The sequence below is a fragment of the Barbus barbus genome, assembly GCF_936440315.1.
Source record: "Barbus barbus genome assembly, chromosome: 30".
Classification (NCBI taxonomy): Eukaryota; Metazoa; Chordata; class Actinopteri; order Cypriniformes; family Cyprinidae; genus Barbus; species Barbus barbus.
The window spans coordinates 557,260-571,505 of record NC_136758.1 but is presented as its reverse complement, the minus strand read 5'-3'; the positions used below and the strand labels follow the sequence as shown (position 1 = coordinate 571,505).

Below are 14,246 nucleotides of genomic sequence, written 5' to 3'. Positions count from 1 at the left end.
ATAATTAACCATGCATTTACCACAGAAATAAAAAAGAACATGGTTGCTATTGTTAAACCAAGGTAGCCTCATGGTTTTTCTCTAACCATTGTTAGTAAAACTGATACTGTGGTTAAATGGTAATCAATATGCCAAAAAACATGGTTATTACAACTTTACTATAATAAAACCATGGTCAATTTTCGTAAGTGCTAGAGCTATTATAGTCGTATGTGATTTCATTATAAGGATTTAGGTTAGATTTAAACTAATAAACTTGAAGATACAGTGTGCGCTCCCTAGCATTACACTTTATCCCATTTATTGTATTTATTTTAGTTTGTTATTTTTAGTTAAATTGTTTCTTTTTTCTCTCCAAGTAAATAATTGTACATAAAATAGGACTGGAAAACATCAGAGTGCTTCCACGTGGTAGTGATGGGAGAAACGGACCTTTTCGAAGCTTCGAATCTATTGAATCAAATACTTAGGAAATGATTCAGTGATTCGAAGCACGACTGCTGGTCAGAACTCAGGCTAAAACATGCATAAAAACGGCTTTTAAAACCCCATGGCAAATGTTTTATTGAAAGTATAATACATAAAATGCAATAAAAATAATAATGAAATACCATTAAATATGAAGTGTAACGTTATACATGTGGTTTTTAAAATATTTGATATTAATTTGAAGGGCTTGCTTTGTTTTATGGACAGCTTGTATATAGAGGCCAGTAAGAAACTAACTACTTCTCATCCTTTTAATTAAACGAACGTCTCATAAAAATGTCTAAAACTGATGAAACTGATCCGAGGTCAGTAATGAAGCCTCGTTTACTGAAATCACGTGACCTTGGACGCGCTCCGAACAAATGACTCACTAAAGTGTCGAAGCTTCACGAAGCAGTGATTCGAAAGCGGCCGTCACTACCACGTGCTCAGGACAGTCTCTGTGATTGGTGTTTCTCTCTGACGTCATGTCCATCATGGCCGCCTCCTCGTGCTGTGCGTGTGTGTGAGCGGCTGCTGCTGTTTAACGTAACGTAAGCTTTAGCTTTATTTACACTATTAATATTGTAAAATACTCGTGTTGATATGAGTCACGTGTTATCAGAGTGGGGTTAGTCTAATGTAATAGTTTGCGCATGTTGTTGATTGATGTAAATACACTGATGTAACCTGGGTTTTGCGCAGAATTCGGTTCTTTGATCTTTATGCTGAGATATAGAAACCGGTGTAAATAATTATGCTGTGCATTATGTATCGTATTATCATCACTGAACCATGTTAGTAAGTTTATTGTCCTTTCGCAATTTGTTTCTGTGGCATTTCTTCAGTGATCAACATCAATTATTAATAAATACAAACAAACATCAACACATTACAATATATATATATGACCCTGCAGCACAAAAGCAGTCATGAGTAACACAGGTATATCTGCAGCAATAGACAACAATACATTGTATGGATCAAAATTATACATTTCTCTTTTATGACAAAAATCATTAGGATATTAAGATCATGTTCCATGAAGATATTTAGTAAATGTCCTACCATAAATATATCAAAACTTAATTTTTGATTAGTAATATGCATTGCTAAGAACTTCATTTGAACAACTTTAAAGGAGATTTTCTCAATATTTAGATTTTTTTGCTCCCTCAGATTCCAGATTTTCAAATAGTTGTATCTCAGCCAGATATTGTGCTATCATAACAAACCATACATCAATGGAGAGATTATTTATTCAGCTTCAGATGATGCATAAATCTCAATTTTGAAAAAACTGACCCTTATGACTGGTTTTGTGGTCCAGGATAGCAAATACACCCGGGGTCAAACAACAACAGAATCAGTGTCATAGATGTGAAATGAGAACGCATCTGTTTCTGTCTCTTCAGGAGAAGATGAAGGTGAAGATGAAGGTGAAGAAGCCTCGCTTGATCTCCTCCAAGAGAGGGGTGGTGGTGCAGGGCCAGTGGAAGGCGGTGAATGTGGACCCCAGTCTGTTCTCTGATGATGGTCTGGACGGTCTGGTGTGCTTCGAGGAGCTGACCGAGTACTCGCTGGTGGAGCCGGAGAAGACCAACACCACGCAGGGTCCCGCAAACACCACCAGCAAAGCCAAGAAGAAGAGAAAAGCTGCTGAAGAGCAGCTGCAGCCTGTAGAGGAAGATATTGAACAAAAACCTGAAAGAAAGAAGAAAAAGAAGCAGAAGAGACACAATGCGGACGAGGAACCTCAGGACATGTCTGTTCTGGAGGAGATGGTGGAAGCCGAGCGGGATTCAGAGGACGAGAGTCCTGATCTGACTCCAGACACACAACACACACCGTCCAAGAAGAAGAAGAAGAAGCCACGTAAGAAGAAGAAGAAGAAAGCGCTTGCAGATGCAGCAGAAGCTGTGTCCGAGCCCGGCGGGCCACCTCCGTCTCAGAAGAAGAGCAGGAACTGGAGCCGGTCAGCCGAGGGTGCGAGCGCAGACGTGTCGGCCTGGAAGGACCTGTTCGTACCTGCGCCGGTGTTAACTGCCCTGAGCGCTCTGGGGTTTTCAGCCCCGACTCCGATCCAGGCCCTGACGCTGCCGGCGGCCATCAGAGACCGACTGGACATCCTGGGAGCGGCCGAGACCGGTGAGAGATCGCTGACCGACACCAGCACACTCGCTCTCTGCTGTCTGTTTACTGAGCCTTCACTTCAGAAAACACTAGATTATTAAATGCATGAATACAACCAGAATGATCAGAACACTAGTATATCAGCAGCTAAAACTGGTTTGAAGTCTTCTGCTGGAGTGTGTCAGTAGGAAACATTCATTCAGCCATTAATAGTAATAATCCAGTGAGATGTTAGAGTCTGTCTGAATGACATGAAGAAACAGAACAAACTGAGAAACTGAGGTGTCAAAATAACAGTTTTCACCTGAGATTCAGAGCCAAATTACAGGAGGGTGGAAATGACTTCAGAAAGATGACAGCATCATTGTTATTTCTACAGAGATTGATAGCTCTATTAGTCAAATCTGTTGACTTGCGTTATATGCAGCATGCATTGTGCATTAATGGGAACAGTTTAAATAATTACTGCTTTTTTCCCTGTATTTCCCCACAAAGCTTGCATGCCTGTAAACCAAAAAGTGTTAAAGATGTCTATCTTAATATCCTTTTTTAGCCCTGGCAGTGATTCTCAGCTTGTGTGTGTGTTGTCTGCAGGCAGCGGGAAGACGCTGTGTTTCGGGATTCCCATGATCCACAGCATCCTGGAGTGGAGGAAAGCATCCTCCAGCGAGCAGACGACCGGAGCCGATGACACAGAGACGCGTGTGGAGAGCCTGTATCTGCGAGACGGTGAGGAGCCGCAGGAGGAGAGCGGAGCTGCATCTGCTGAGGAAGAAGAGGAGAAGGAGAAGGAAGGAGCAGGTCAAACACAGAGGAACACACAGCAGCCGCCGCTGCTCGGCCTCATCCTCACTCCCACCAGAGAGCTGGCCGTTCAGGTCCAACACCACATCGACGCTGTGGCCCGCTTCGCCGGTCAGTGTGCACTGATAAACACGAATATAATGATGATGCTTCTTTTATAAGAGCGTCCTGACTCACGTCTCCTCTTGATCCCCTTAAATAAGACATTTCTATAGCTCTGGCTGAATTTGAAATCTAATTTTGACCACAAATGAGTCTTAACATTGATATTACCTGAACAGCTAACGTAAATACTAAATACAGTAGAAACCCCAATCATTGGCTACATTTACATGCAACCAAATAATCCGTCAGTAATCAGATTGACGGCTCAATCGGACTGAAAAGCCTTCATGTGAACACCTTAATCGATCCGGTTGAAAGGGGTGGTTGATTCCTTTTCTAATAAGATCGGGAGCGCATGTAAACACTCGATCGGATTGAAACCCGAAGCTGAAAGGATGCACTAGCGTATGGAGAAATAGCATAATGACGTATGCAGAACGAGCTGTTCGAATAAAGAGCTGTATAAATGAACGTCCTGTCTTATAAAGCTCTCCTTTCACTCGGCGTCTGTGAAGTGGAGCAGGACAACCTCCCACCAGTCCTTGTTTCAGATTCTCTTCCTCAGACGACTGCGTCATAAATATGAGCAGCACGCACAACGGTTTATATGTCATATTTATCCAGAAATGGATAGATCTTAATTCTGCTGTTTAAAACAAATAAAGAGACCATGTAGTTGAGTGGTTATTATGTGCAAACAGTGGGGGAAACTATATTTGTGCGCATGATATGAAGCATGTGACGTAAACACAATCATGAACCTGATCACTTTATCTAGCGTTCATGTGAACACTACATTCAGATTCATCAGTCGAAATGAATTCAGTCTGACTGAAACACAGCTTGTGCATGTAAACACAGCCAGTGAGAAGTGTCCGAAAGCAGGTTATGTGCATTAGGCGTGGTCTGGTTCTGAGCTGATGGTCATGTGTTTGAGCAGGGGTCAGGACGGCAGTCGTGGTCGGAGGGATGGCTCCGCAGAAGCAGCAGCGGGTTCTGATGCGCCGGCCGGAGATCGTGATCGCTACACCGGGTCGTCTGTGGGAGATGATCCGAGAGAAGCAGCCGCACCTGCAGAACCTGCGCCAGCTGCGGTACGCTCCGCTCCGTCACCAGATAAACACCACCATTCCCAACCAAACTAAATCATGCTTGACTAAATATTATTGCTGCTGTCTATTTAAGTGTTTATCAATTCATTATTAAACACACACAATATATATACAGTCAAACCAAAATGATTCAGACAGCAGATATATTTTTTGATATTTTTACTAGTGTGCAGGACTCTATAGCTCATTTCTGTAAGTGAGGAGAGCTAAATAAAGCAGACTGTGACATATTATACCCAAAGATTCTTCATACAGTGGACTAGCAGTAAAATCTAGGATCAAAAATGATTCAGACACTTTGAGCAGAGCATGCTTTGCTGAAGAGGTTTTTCTTTAATTGCTAATGCAACCTCTTTCCACAAAGTGATCTGACTTTATCAAGATGAATTTGTTCTGACGCAGTTCAACTCTGACTTCTCATATTTTATTACCATTTCTAAACTATAGAGAATAAACTGTGATATAATGTTAGAAACGTTGAAGGTGTCTGAGAAATATGAAAAAGTGTTTTGAATGAATGATTCAGTGGAATACAGTGGTTTATTATTTGCTGTATTTTATTCGCTACCATAGACATCAAAGTTGATATCAACGTTATTTACTCTCATGAGTGTACACTGCAAAAAATGCTTTTGTCTTGTTTCCAGCCAAAATATCTAACAATTCTTAAATCGATAAGGATTTTCTAGACAAGTATTTTTTACTTGTCTAGAAAATCCTTATCGTCTTGTCTTATTGTCTTGTTTTCAGAAAAAAACGTCAAAATTAAATGCGTTTTTGCTTGAAACAGGCTAAATAATCTTCCAATGGGGTAAACTAAATAATCTTGTTTTCTGTTTGAAATAACATTATTTTGTAATCTTAAGTTTTGTATAGTATTTTCTTTATCTTTACTTCAAAAACTGTCTAAAAAGGGAAATATTTAATGTATTTGAGGTCAGATGTGGGAACGGTGAAGAGAGAGAGGGCAAATATTTAGCGTTTTAGGTCTAATCAGCCAGTATTGTCTTAAATAGCACTTCATCTTTTATAACATGGGATTTTGATCAAATATATTCAATCTTGATTTTTGTAAAATGTTGCAACAAGATGTTAAAAAATGTTTTGTTTTTTTTTTTGTGAAAAAAATGACAGTTTTGGACATAAGGTAATAAAAAATATTTTTAAAAATACCTTGAAGTAACTACAAGTGAGCATGTAAAGCAAATATCTTTAAAAGAAAGTCTGTGTGGCGCATCCCCTGATCTGTGCCGTGTTCTCAGCTGTCTGCATCTGGTGCATCTCCTCAGGTGTCTGGTGATCGACGAGGCCGACCGCATGGTGGAGAAGGGCCACTTCGCAGAGCTGCAGAACCTGCTGGAGATGCTCAACACCTCCCAGTTTAACCCCAGCAGGCAGACGTTTGTGTTCTCGGCCACGCTGACGCTGGAGCACGGCCTGCCGATGCGTCTGCAGCAGAAGAAGCGCAAGAGCAGCGAGCACAGCAGACTGCAGCTCCTCATGGAGAAGGTGGGCATCAAAGACAAGCCCAAAGTCATCGACCTGACTCGCAAGCAGGCCACGGTGGAGACGCTGACGGAGACACGCATCAGCTGCACCAAGGAGGAGAAGGACCTGTTGCTGTACTACTTCCTGCTGCAGTATCCCGGCCGCAGCATGGTGTTCGCCAACAGCATCGACTGCATCAAGCGTCTGAGCGCGCTGCTGCTGATCCTGGACTGTGCTCCTCTGCCGCTGCACGCTAACATGCACCAGAAGCAGCGGCTGAAGAACCTGGAGCGCTTCGCTGAGAAGGACAGGTGAGGGAACTCAAAAACAGCCATCATCAGTCCAAAACACTAGCGTGATCTGTTTTTCCATATCAGTATTAGTCATGATCATTACAGTGGAGGCCAAAATGATCAGAACAATAGTATCTCCAGCAGCTAAAATGGTGTTAAAGTCAGTTATTTCTATCTTTTCCTGTAGTGTGTCAGAAGGAAATATCTGTTTTTGCCATTAACTGTAATAATCCAGTGATTTTAGAGATCTGATCTGATCATCATCAGTCTGTCTGGAGTGACATGAAGAAACAGAACAAACTGAGACTAAATCCAGAAGAACTGAGTCTCCGAGACGCTTCAAGAAACCTCCTGCAAAGTCTGTCTCAGTTTGTTCTGTTTCTTCATGTCATTGCAGACAGACTGATGATGATCAGATCAGATCTCACTGGATTATTACTATTAATGGCAAAAAACAGATATTTCCTTCTGACACACTACAGGAAAAGATAGAAATAACTGACTTAACACCACTTTTAGCTGCTGAAGATACTAGTGTTTGAATCATTTTGGCCACCACTGTTTTTACTATTAATAGGGAGGGAAATGTAAAATGTAACTTGTTTATTCACAATAAATCCCACAGTAGGGCTGCTCCTGACGAAAGATTCATCTGGTCGACTAGTAGTTGACTAAACGTGTGATTACTTGAGACATGAGAAATGACTGTGTGTTTGGAAAATAGCCAGGAGATATTTAAAGTAAAGTAAAGTAAAGTCGTGACGTATTGTCAAGTATGGTGACCCATACTCGAAATTGGTGCTCTGCGTTTAACCCATCCAAGTGCACACACACAGCAGTGAGTAGTGAACAAATCCACACACACACACACACACACCGTGAACACACACCCGGAGCAGTGGGCAGCATTTATGCTGCAGCGCCCGGGGAGCAGTTGGGGGTTCGGTGCCTTGCTCAAGGGCACCTCAGTCGTGGTATTGAGGGTGGAGAGAGCGCTGGACATTCACTCCCCCCACCTACAATCCCTGCCGGCCCGAGACTCGAACCCACAACCTTTGGATTACGAGTCCAACTCTCTAACCATTAGGCCACGACTTCCCCGTGAAGTTAATTAAATTATTGAAGTAGTTTTCTGAGTCATGGTCAGCCGCAGAGATGATGCAGACTCAGCATGACTGCACCTTCAGAGAGTATTTGTAATCAAGGAGATGTTTCTAGCTTCCTGTAGATATTTACATGTTTCATGTCTGAGGAAGTAGCCTATTCACGCTTGAGTGTTTCTGCCAATAACTGACTAAATCTTGTAGTCGACTGTTAGGCCTACGCCACAGGGTAAGATGCTCTTTCATTTAGCGCCCGTGAAATGTGTTTATATTTAGACGCTTTTATCCAAAGTGACTTACAGATGAGGCAATAGAAGCAATCAGAACCATCTAAAGAGCAACGATACACAAGTGCTGTGACACGTCTCCGTTAGCCCAACACAGCACACGCAGCAGGGGTTTAATACAAGAAAACAAGTAGATGGAATAGAAACAGACTACAGAACTACGGTGTTTGAGGGTCTCTTTTTTCAAACGAAAGCAAGCATTGTAAAGAGTGCAAGTTTTAAAGGATCAAATGTGTTTTATTAAAAATAAATAAAGAAAACGAGATTAGAATAGAGAGTGCTAGAGGGGCAAGTAACGATGGAAGAGATGTGTTTTAGCAGATTCTTGAAGATGAATAAGGACTCCGCTGCTGGATTGAGAATCGTTCTATAAAATCTGTGATCAATTTTGGAAATTTAATTTTTCTGGATTCTGTGTTTTATGACTAAAACCAAATTTATCATTAAAAAATGTCGTCTACTGGAATGAATTAATAAAACGTTTAACAATTTAATCAACTATTAAAGTGTACTCAAATGAAAATCTAATGATCTACAACAAAACATTGCATTTTTTTCTTTTTTGTCAAATAAGACGCTGCACAACAGAACTGTTTACATAAAGTCTGTCGTATAATATTGGTCAAGTATAACTGGTATTCCTTGTAGAGGCAGGAGTTAGTGTGCAGATGGGATCATGGGTGATCTGGATCTGATGAGGTTTGTGTGTTTCTGTCCTCTCTCAGCTGTGTGCTGCTCACCACAGACGTCGCTGCTCGAGGCCTGGACATCCCCGGCGTCCAGCACGTCATTCACTATCAGGTACACCCCCGCTCCGCTCTGATCACATCCTGCTCTTTGGTGTTTTTCATGAACTCTTCCCTGCTGGTGGAATGACCCGATCTTCAAGAATCTGCTAAACACATCTCTTCCATCTATACTTGCCCCTCGAACTCTAGCACTCTCTATTCTAACTCTATTCTTAAAAAAATAAACTTGCCCCTTTTAGACTTTCACTCTATTCATTTACTAACTACTTGTTTTCTTTAAAAAAACTCTAACACTAGCGTGCTCTACTCTTTTTCTATTCTATCTACTTGTTTTCTTTGTATACATGAAACACATTTTATTGGATAGTCCTGCTTTTAATGTGAATAGACAGCGGTTTTATTCAGAGGTGTGTCTAACTGGTTTAGTTATGTATTAGCTGAATGTATTGTAGAATTTTTGTCTAGTGTACATCTGAAATGTCTTTTATAACCTTTTGTTAATTGTATACTTTGTATAATTTATTCAGAGATCACCATGAAAAGAGCTTTGATGCTGGCATGGCGTTAAATAGAGAATAAAGAGATAATTGTGTGTGTATGTGAGTGTGTGTATATATATATATATATATATATATATATATATATATAGATGTGTTATATATGTATATGAAAACCCCCTGCTGTATGTGCTGTGTTGGGCTAACGGAGACGTGTCACAGCACTTGTGTAGCATTGCTCTTTAGTTGGTTTTGATTGCTTCTATTGTCCTCATCTGTAAGTGTGTGTGGGTAAAAGCGTCTGCTAAATGTGAATGTGTCTCTGTCTGGGCTCCAGGTTCCTCGCACGTCTGAGACGTATGTCCACCGCAGCGGACGCACCGCCCGCGCCGCCAGAGAGGGTCTGAGTCTGCTGCTCATCGGCCCCGAGGACCTGATCAACTTCAGGAGGATCTGCAGGACCCTGGGGAAGAGCGAGGACCTGCCTGTGTTCCCCGTGGAGAGCCACTGCATGAGCGCCATCAAGGTACCAGCGCAGCTCTAACCATAGCCACATCACTGAGCATTAGTGAGAGCCAATCAGAATCCAGAGCTCCAGCATTTAAAGTGACAGGATAAAACTGTAGAGTTATCATATAAATACACAGAAAGCTGAATGGGATATTCCAGGATCTCACACGAGCTCAAATGAAGATCCTCGTCCCTTACTCTATTCAGTTGTGCTGGTTAGGTTCTCTTAGGGAATTAGATCTTACCGCAGTGTTTTTATCTGAAACACACTTTAGAAACCTGATTGAGGTTTTTAAACTGCTCTTTAATACTATTTTAACTTGTTCCTCGTCATGAAAATAGCATGATGTTAAAACACCAGCCAGGATATGAAGATGCTTTTACACACGTCTGTCATCAGCCATTGCACATTAGCAGAGAAACTAAGATCTATGAAATCACATTATAATAAATATCATATTTACATTCACACTTGCCTCAACAACAAATGAAAAAAAAAATCAGCTTTCCAAAAGAGTAAACGATAGATTACGGCAGTCTGAAGAGAGGAGTGTGTTCTAGTTCTTTTCTAATTAATGTCTGATAAAAGCACAGTGATGCTAATCTACAGTCAACTTAAAGAATACCAATATAAAACACTTCTCTAGATTGTTGTGAAACGGATCTATTGGAGTTCAACTCTGCACACCTAAAGTCACCATGAAATCAACTTTGAAATGATGAAATATCGGTGTTTATTCTGATTGATTTATCAGTGCACATCATGTGTTTCTAAAAATCATGGGTCCTTGTTCTCTTTACGCCGTTCCTTCAAATATGTGTGACCCTGGACCACAAAACCAGTCTTAAGTGTCAATGTTTCAAAATTGAGATTTATGCATAATCTGAAAGCTGACTGAATGATCTTTCCATTGATGTATGGTTTGTTATGATGGGACAATATTTGTCTGAGATACAACTATCTGAAAATCTGGAATCTGAGGGAGCAAAAAAATCTAAATATTGAGAAAATCTCCTTTAAAGTTGTTCAAATGAAGTTCTTAGCAATGCATATTACTAATCAAAAATGAAGTTTTGATATATTTACGGTAGGAAATTTACTAAATATCTTCATGGAGCATGATCTTAATATCCTAATGATTTTTGTCATAAAAGAGAAATGGATAATTTTGATCCATACAATGTATTGTTGTCTATTGCTACAGATATACCCCAGCGAGTTAAGACTGGTATTGTGGTCTAGGGTCACAGATAAGACCGCTTCACATGACCCCTCAGCGTATTGTCCAAGAGCTTTCGTGATGACGTGAGCTGTGATGATGACCAGCGGTGCGTGTGTTTGTCCTCTGCAGGAGCGCGTGACTCTGGCCAGGAAGATCGAGAAGATGGAGTACTTCCACAGCCGGGAGAAGCAGCACAACTCGTGGGTGCGGCAGGCGTCCGAGGCGCTGGAGATCGACGTGGATGATGACCTACTGATGGGTACGAGCTGCTCCGCTCATCTTCCTCATGCTCCGAGCCGGATCCCGCTCATGTGCTCTGCTTCTGTGTTGCAGGAGGAGGTGAGGAGGAGGAGGACCGGGAGAAGCAGAAGCTCATCAGGAGCCTGAAGAAGCAGCTGAAGCAGCTGATCTCCCAGCCGGTGTTCACAGCGCAGATGAAGACCAAATACCCCACACAGATGGGGAAACTGCAGCTGCCCCTCGCCCCGGCCGACACGGCACTGGCCAGCCTGAGCCGCGACACACTCCAGCGCTGACCGCAGCCTTTCAGTACTGTTTAAATGCATTGTGATGATAATGCAGCTTTGCTTTGGGTGGGATGTTTAAAGCAGTGGCAGAAAGCAGGCAGTGTTTCTCAGATCTGATCTCCTCAGACTCTGACAGACGCTTGTGCTGCTGGTGTATCTCCAGGGGCAGGGCTGGGAAACACTGCTTTATGGCACATTTAATGATATCTCTATGGATGTAATGTCAGTTTTCTATAATGTCAGAGACTTATCTATAGTGGTTTCTATTATCAGCACACATAGTTCATCTGTAAAGGATTGCCATTAAAGATTTAGTGCAAACACAGACCTGATTATTTATAATGAACTAAAGAACTTTACTGTTGCATTGATAAAGTTTTTCACTTTAGAACTTAATTGAATATCAGTTCCTTGAGGGAAATTTGCGAATTCATTCCCCTTTATTTCGCTCCATTTTAATGACTTGTTTTGCGTTAATCTGTCCATTTTTCTACTTGTGGCATTTCACCTGAAGCATTTACTCTCATGTCCTTTGATTTTCTTCTCTGGATGGTCGAAGGCTGACTTGTAAACTTGTAGATTCAACTGAAACATCACACTGCCTTTATTAAATCATCATTATTGAAATGATTTCACAGAGTTTCTGATAAACCGGTTATTTTTCATGTTGAAGAATAAAAACATTTGAACAGGAGTGTTTGATGAACTCTTTAATGCGCTGCGTCTTTTATTCATTCATTCATCCAGAGCACTTGTGATGAGTTGAGTGTGTGATCAGAAGCATTAGTGTGAGCAGATTTAATGAGCTGTGTGTACTGCTGGAGATCTATGGATGCGTCTGGAGAGCGGTCAGCGCTCCGCTCCTGCTCTTCTTCTTGACCGTCGCAGTGCTGCTGTCCATCAGTCTCATGGCTCTCCTCTCCAGGTCTGCTTTCTCCACCATGAATTCCTTTGAAGACAGAGAAGCATGTTCTTGACTTGAGTTTCTGATCACGTGCTGCAGGACGGCTCTAATCAATCACCTTTGTCATGTCCATCACGGTGTGTGTGTATATGAGGTCCAGAGCTCCGTAGTGACCCAGGTGACACTGCGATCCAGATGTTCCCGAGCTCCTCCATCTACCAAACACAGACCACAGGATCACAAGCGTCCAGATTCAACAGCTCTGTCCAGCAACAGAAAAGAAGACTCCACCTTCTCTAATTAAAGACTAGACACAAGTAAACGTTTAATTCCTTCTGCTGTTTTGATTCACTGCCAGTTCAATGGGACAGCGGTTTGACTGGACGGAAAGTGGACATGATTCAGACTCTAATCATAACATGCTGTTAAACCTGTTACTCGAGACCAGAATTTAAACTAGACCTAGATCTCCAGCATTTGGCCTGCCAGAACAGAATAAACAGAGCTGGATTTATTCTTGGTTCAGTTTGCATGTTAAAACACCTTGATGGATGTGTTTCAGCTTTGGTCTTCTCCAGATGTTAACTGATGGACTGGAGTGGTGTGGATTATTGTGATGTTTTTATCAGCTGTTTGGACTCTCATTCTGACGGCACCCATTCACTGCAGAGCATCCATTGCTGAGACACTGATGCAGAGACACATTTCTACAAACCTGGGCCTGCATTCACAAAATGGAAAGAAAATCTTTAAAATAATGGGTGTCAGTCCTAAATTTAGGACTCTAAGAGTGTTTCCTGACACACACACACACATACACACACACACAGACACATGCACACACACACGGGCACACAATCACAGACACGCACACACACACACACGCACGCGTAACACAATGTAGGAAATGTACCTCGCCACCTCATCAAATTAAATAAAAAATTAAGTTTTATGGCTTGTAGTCCATAAGGCAAAACAATTTAATATATTGCTCATTACTAGTTACTCCTTTCAAATGTAATATTATTATTTTATTTATTACTCCCAGCCAACAGAAATTAGTTACACTACTAGTTACGTTACTTTCCTTTACACACTAAAAATTTGAGCATTGCATTTTTTTTTTTTTTTTTTTTTTTTTTTTGCAGCCTGTGAATCCATGAAAGTTACAGATAAAACTACAGCTGGCTCAAGCTGATGACAAGCCACAATATTTTAAACAACTGTTATTTAATAGAGCAGCAACATAGTAAACTCTGCAGCAGGGAGAACCAAGCAAACATCTTGGGATTCTTGGCACACCAAATTAACACGACGTTTGGTTTTGTCATCCTTTCTCACTACAAAAATAAAATTAATGGCTGTATGAATTTGATTTAACTTGATTTAAATGATTGAATTTTGGAATTTTAAATCATTAGCAATTGTGACAAAAAAGTAACTAGCCTTTTTTGGATAGTAACTGTAATATTTAAATTGAATTAGTAATTACTTACACTAGTTACTTACCAGGGAACGTAATATTATTACTGTAATGCGTTACTGCCCAACACACAGAAGAGAGGACGCAGCTGTGTAACATCACTCATATGTCATATCACCTGCAGCTCTCAGCTGAACAGCAGCATATTGTTTATTTGGATGACACTCATCAGCGTGGAGGATTTCATCATTATGCACAGATTCACAGGTTTGTTGTTTTGTCTTTCTCTTTAGAAGACCAAAGGGTTGAAGTCGGGTGACATACTTGGCCAGGTTTCACGTTTCTCTTCTTCAGAAACTCTTGGGTGATTCTGGCAGTGTGGTGTGCATCGTTGCTGGAATATTCCTCTTCTGTGGAGCTCATCTTGTCAGACATTATCTTGATCATCTACAGGCGCTCATGATCCTCTCGGACACTCTTCTCTGGTCCTGACCCGTTCACATCTGCATGCTGGGCTCCGTCTCAGACGAACACGTGTCAGGCTTTTATTCCTGTTTCAGTTCAATCTTGCAGTTCTGTGCAGAAGTGTGAGCGAGGCTGTTCACAGGTGTGTTCAGTTT

The 14,246-nt window shown here is 41.4% G+C and overlaps 1 protein-coding gene across 1 annotated transcript; it reads left to right on the top strand.

Annotated features, from left to right (window-relative positions):
* The first annotated feature begins 940 nt into the window (after positions 1 to 940).
* LOC306850132 (ATP-dependent RNA helicase DDX24-like) lies at positions 941 to 12,011 on the top strand. The gene is made up of 9 exons (XM_079385586.1): positions 941 to 1,022; positions 1,884 to 2,616; positions 3,196 to 3,516; positions 4,451 to 4,604; positions 5,912 to 6,421; positions 8,519 to 8,594; positions 9,377 to 9,565; positions 10,902 to 11,031; positions 11,106 to 12,011. Exons 2-9 carry the CDS (start codon positions 1,890 to 1,892, stop codon positions 11,306 to 11,308), a joined length of 2,310 nt encoding a protein of 769 aa, XP_079241712.1. The 5' UTR covers positions 941 to 1,022; positions 1,884 to 1,889; the 3' UTR covers positions 11,309 to 12,011.
* Positions 12,012 to 14,246: the final 2,235 nt, after the last annotated feature.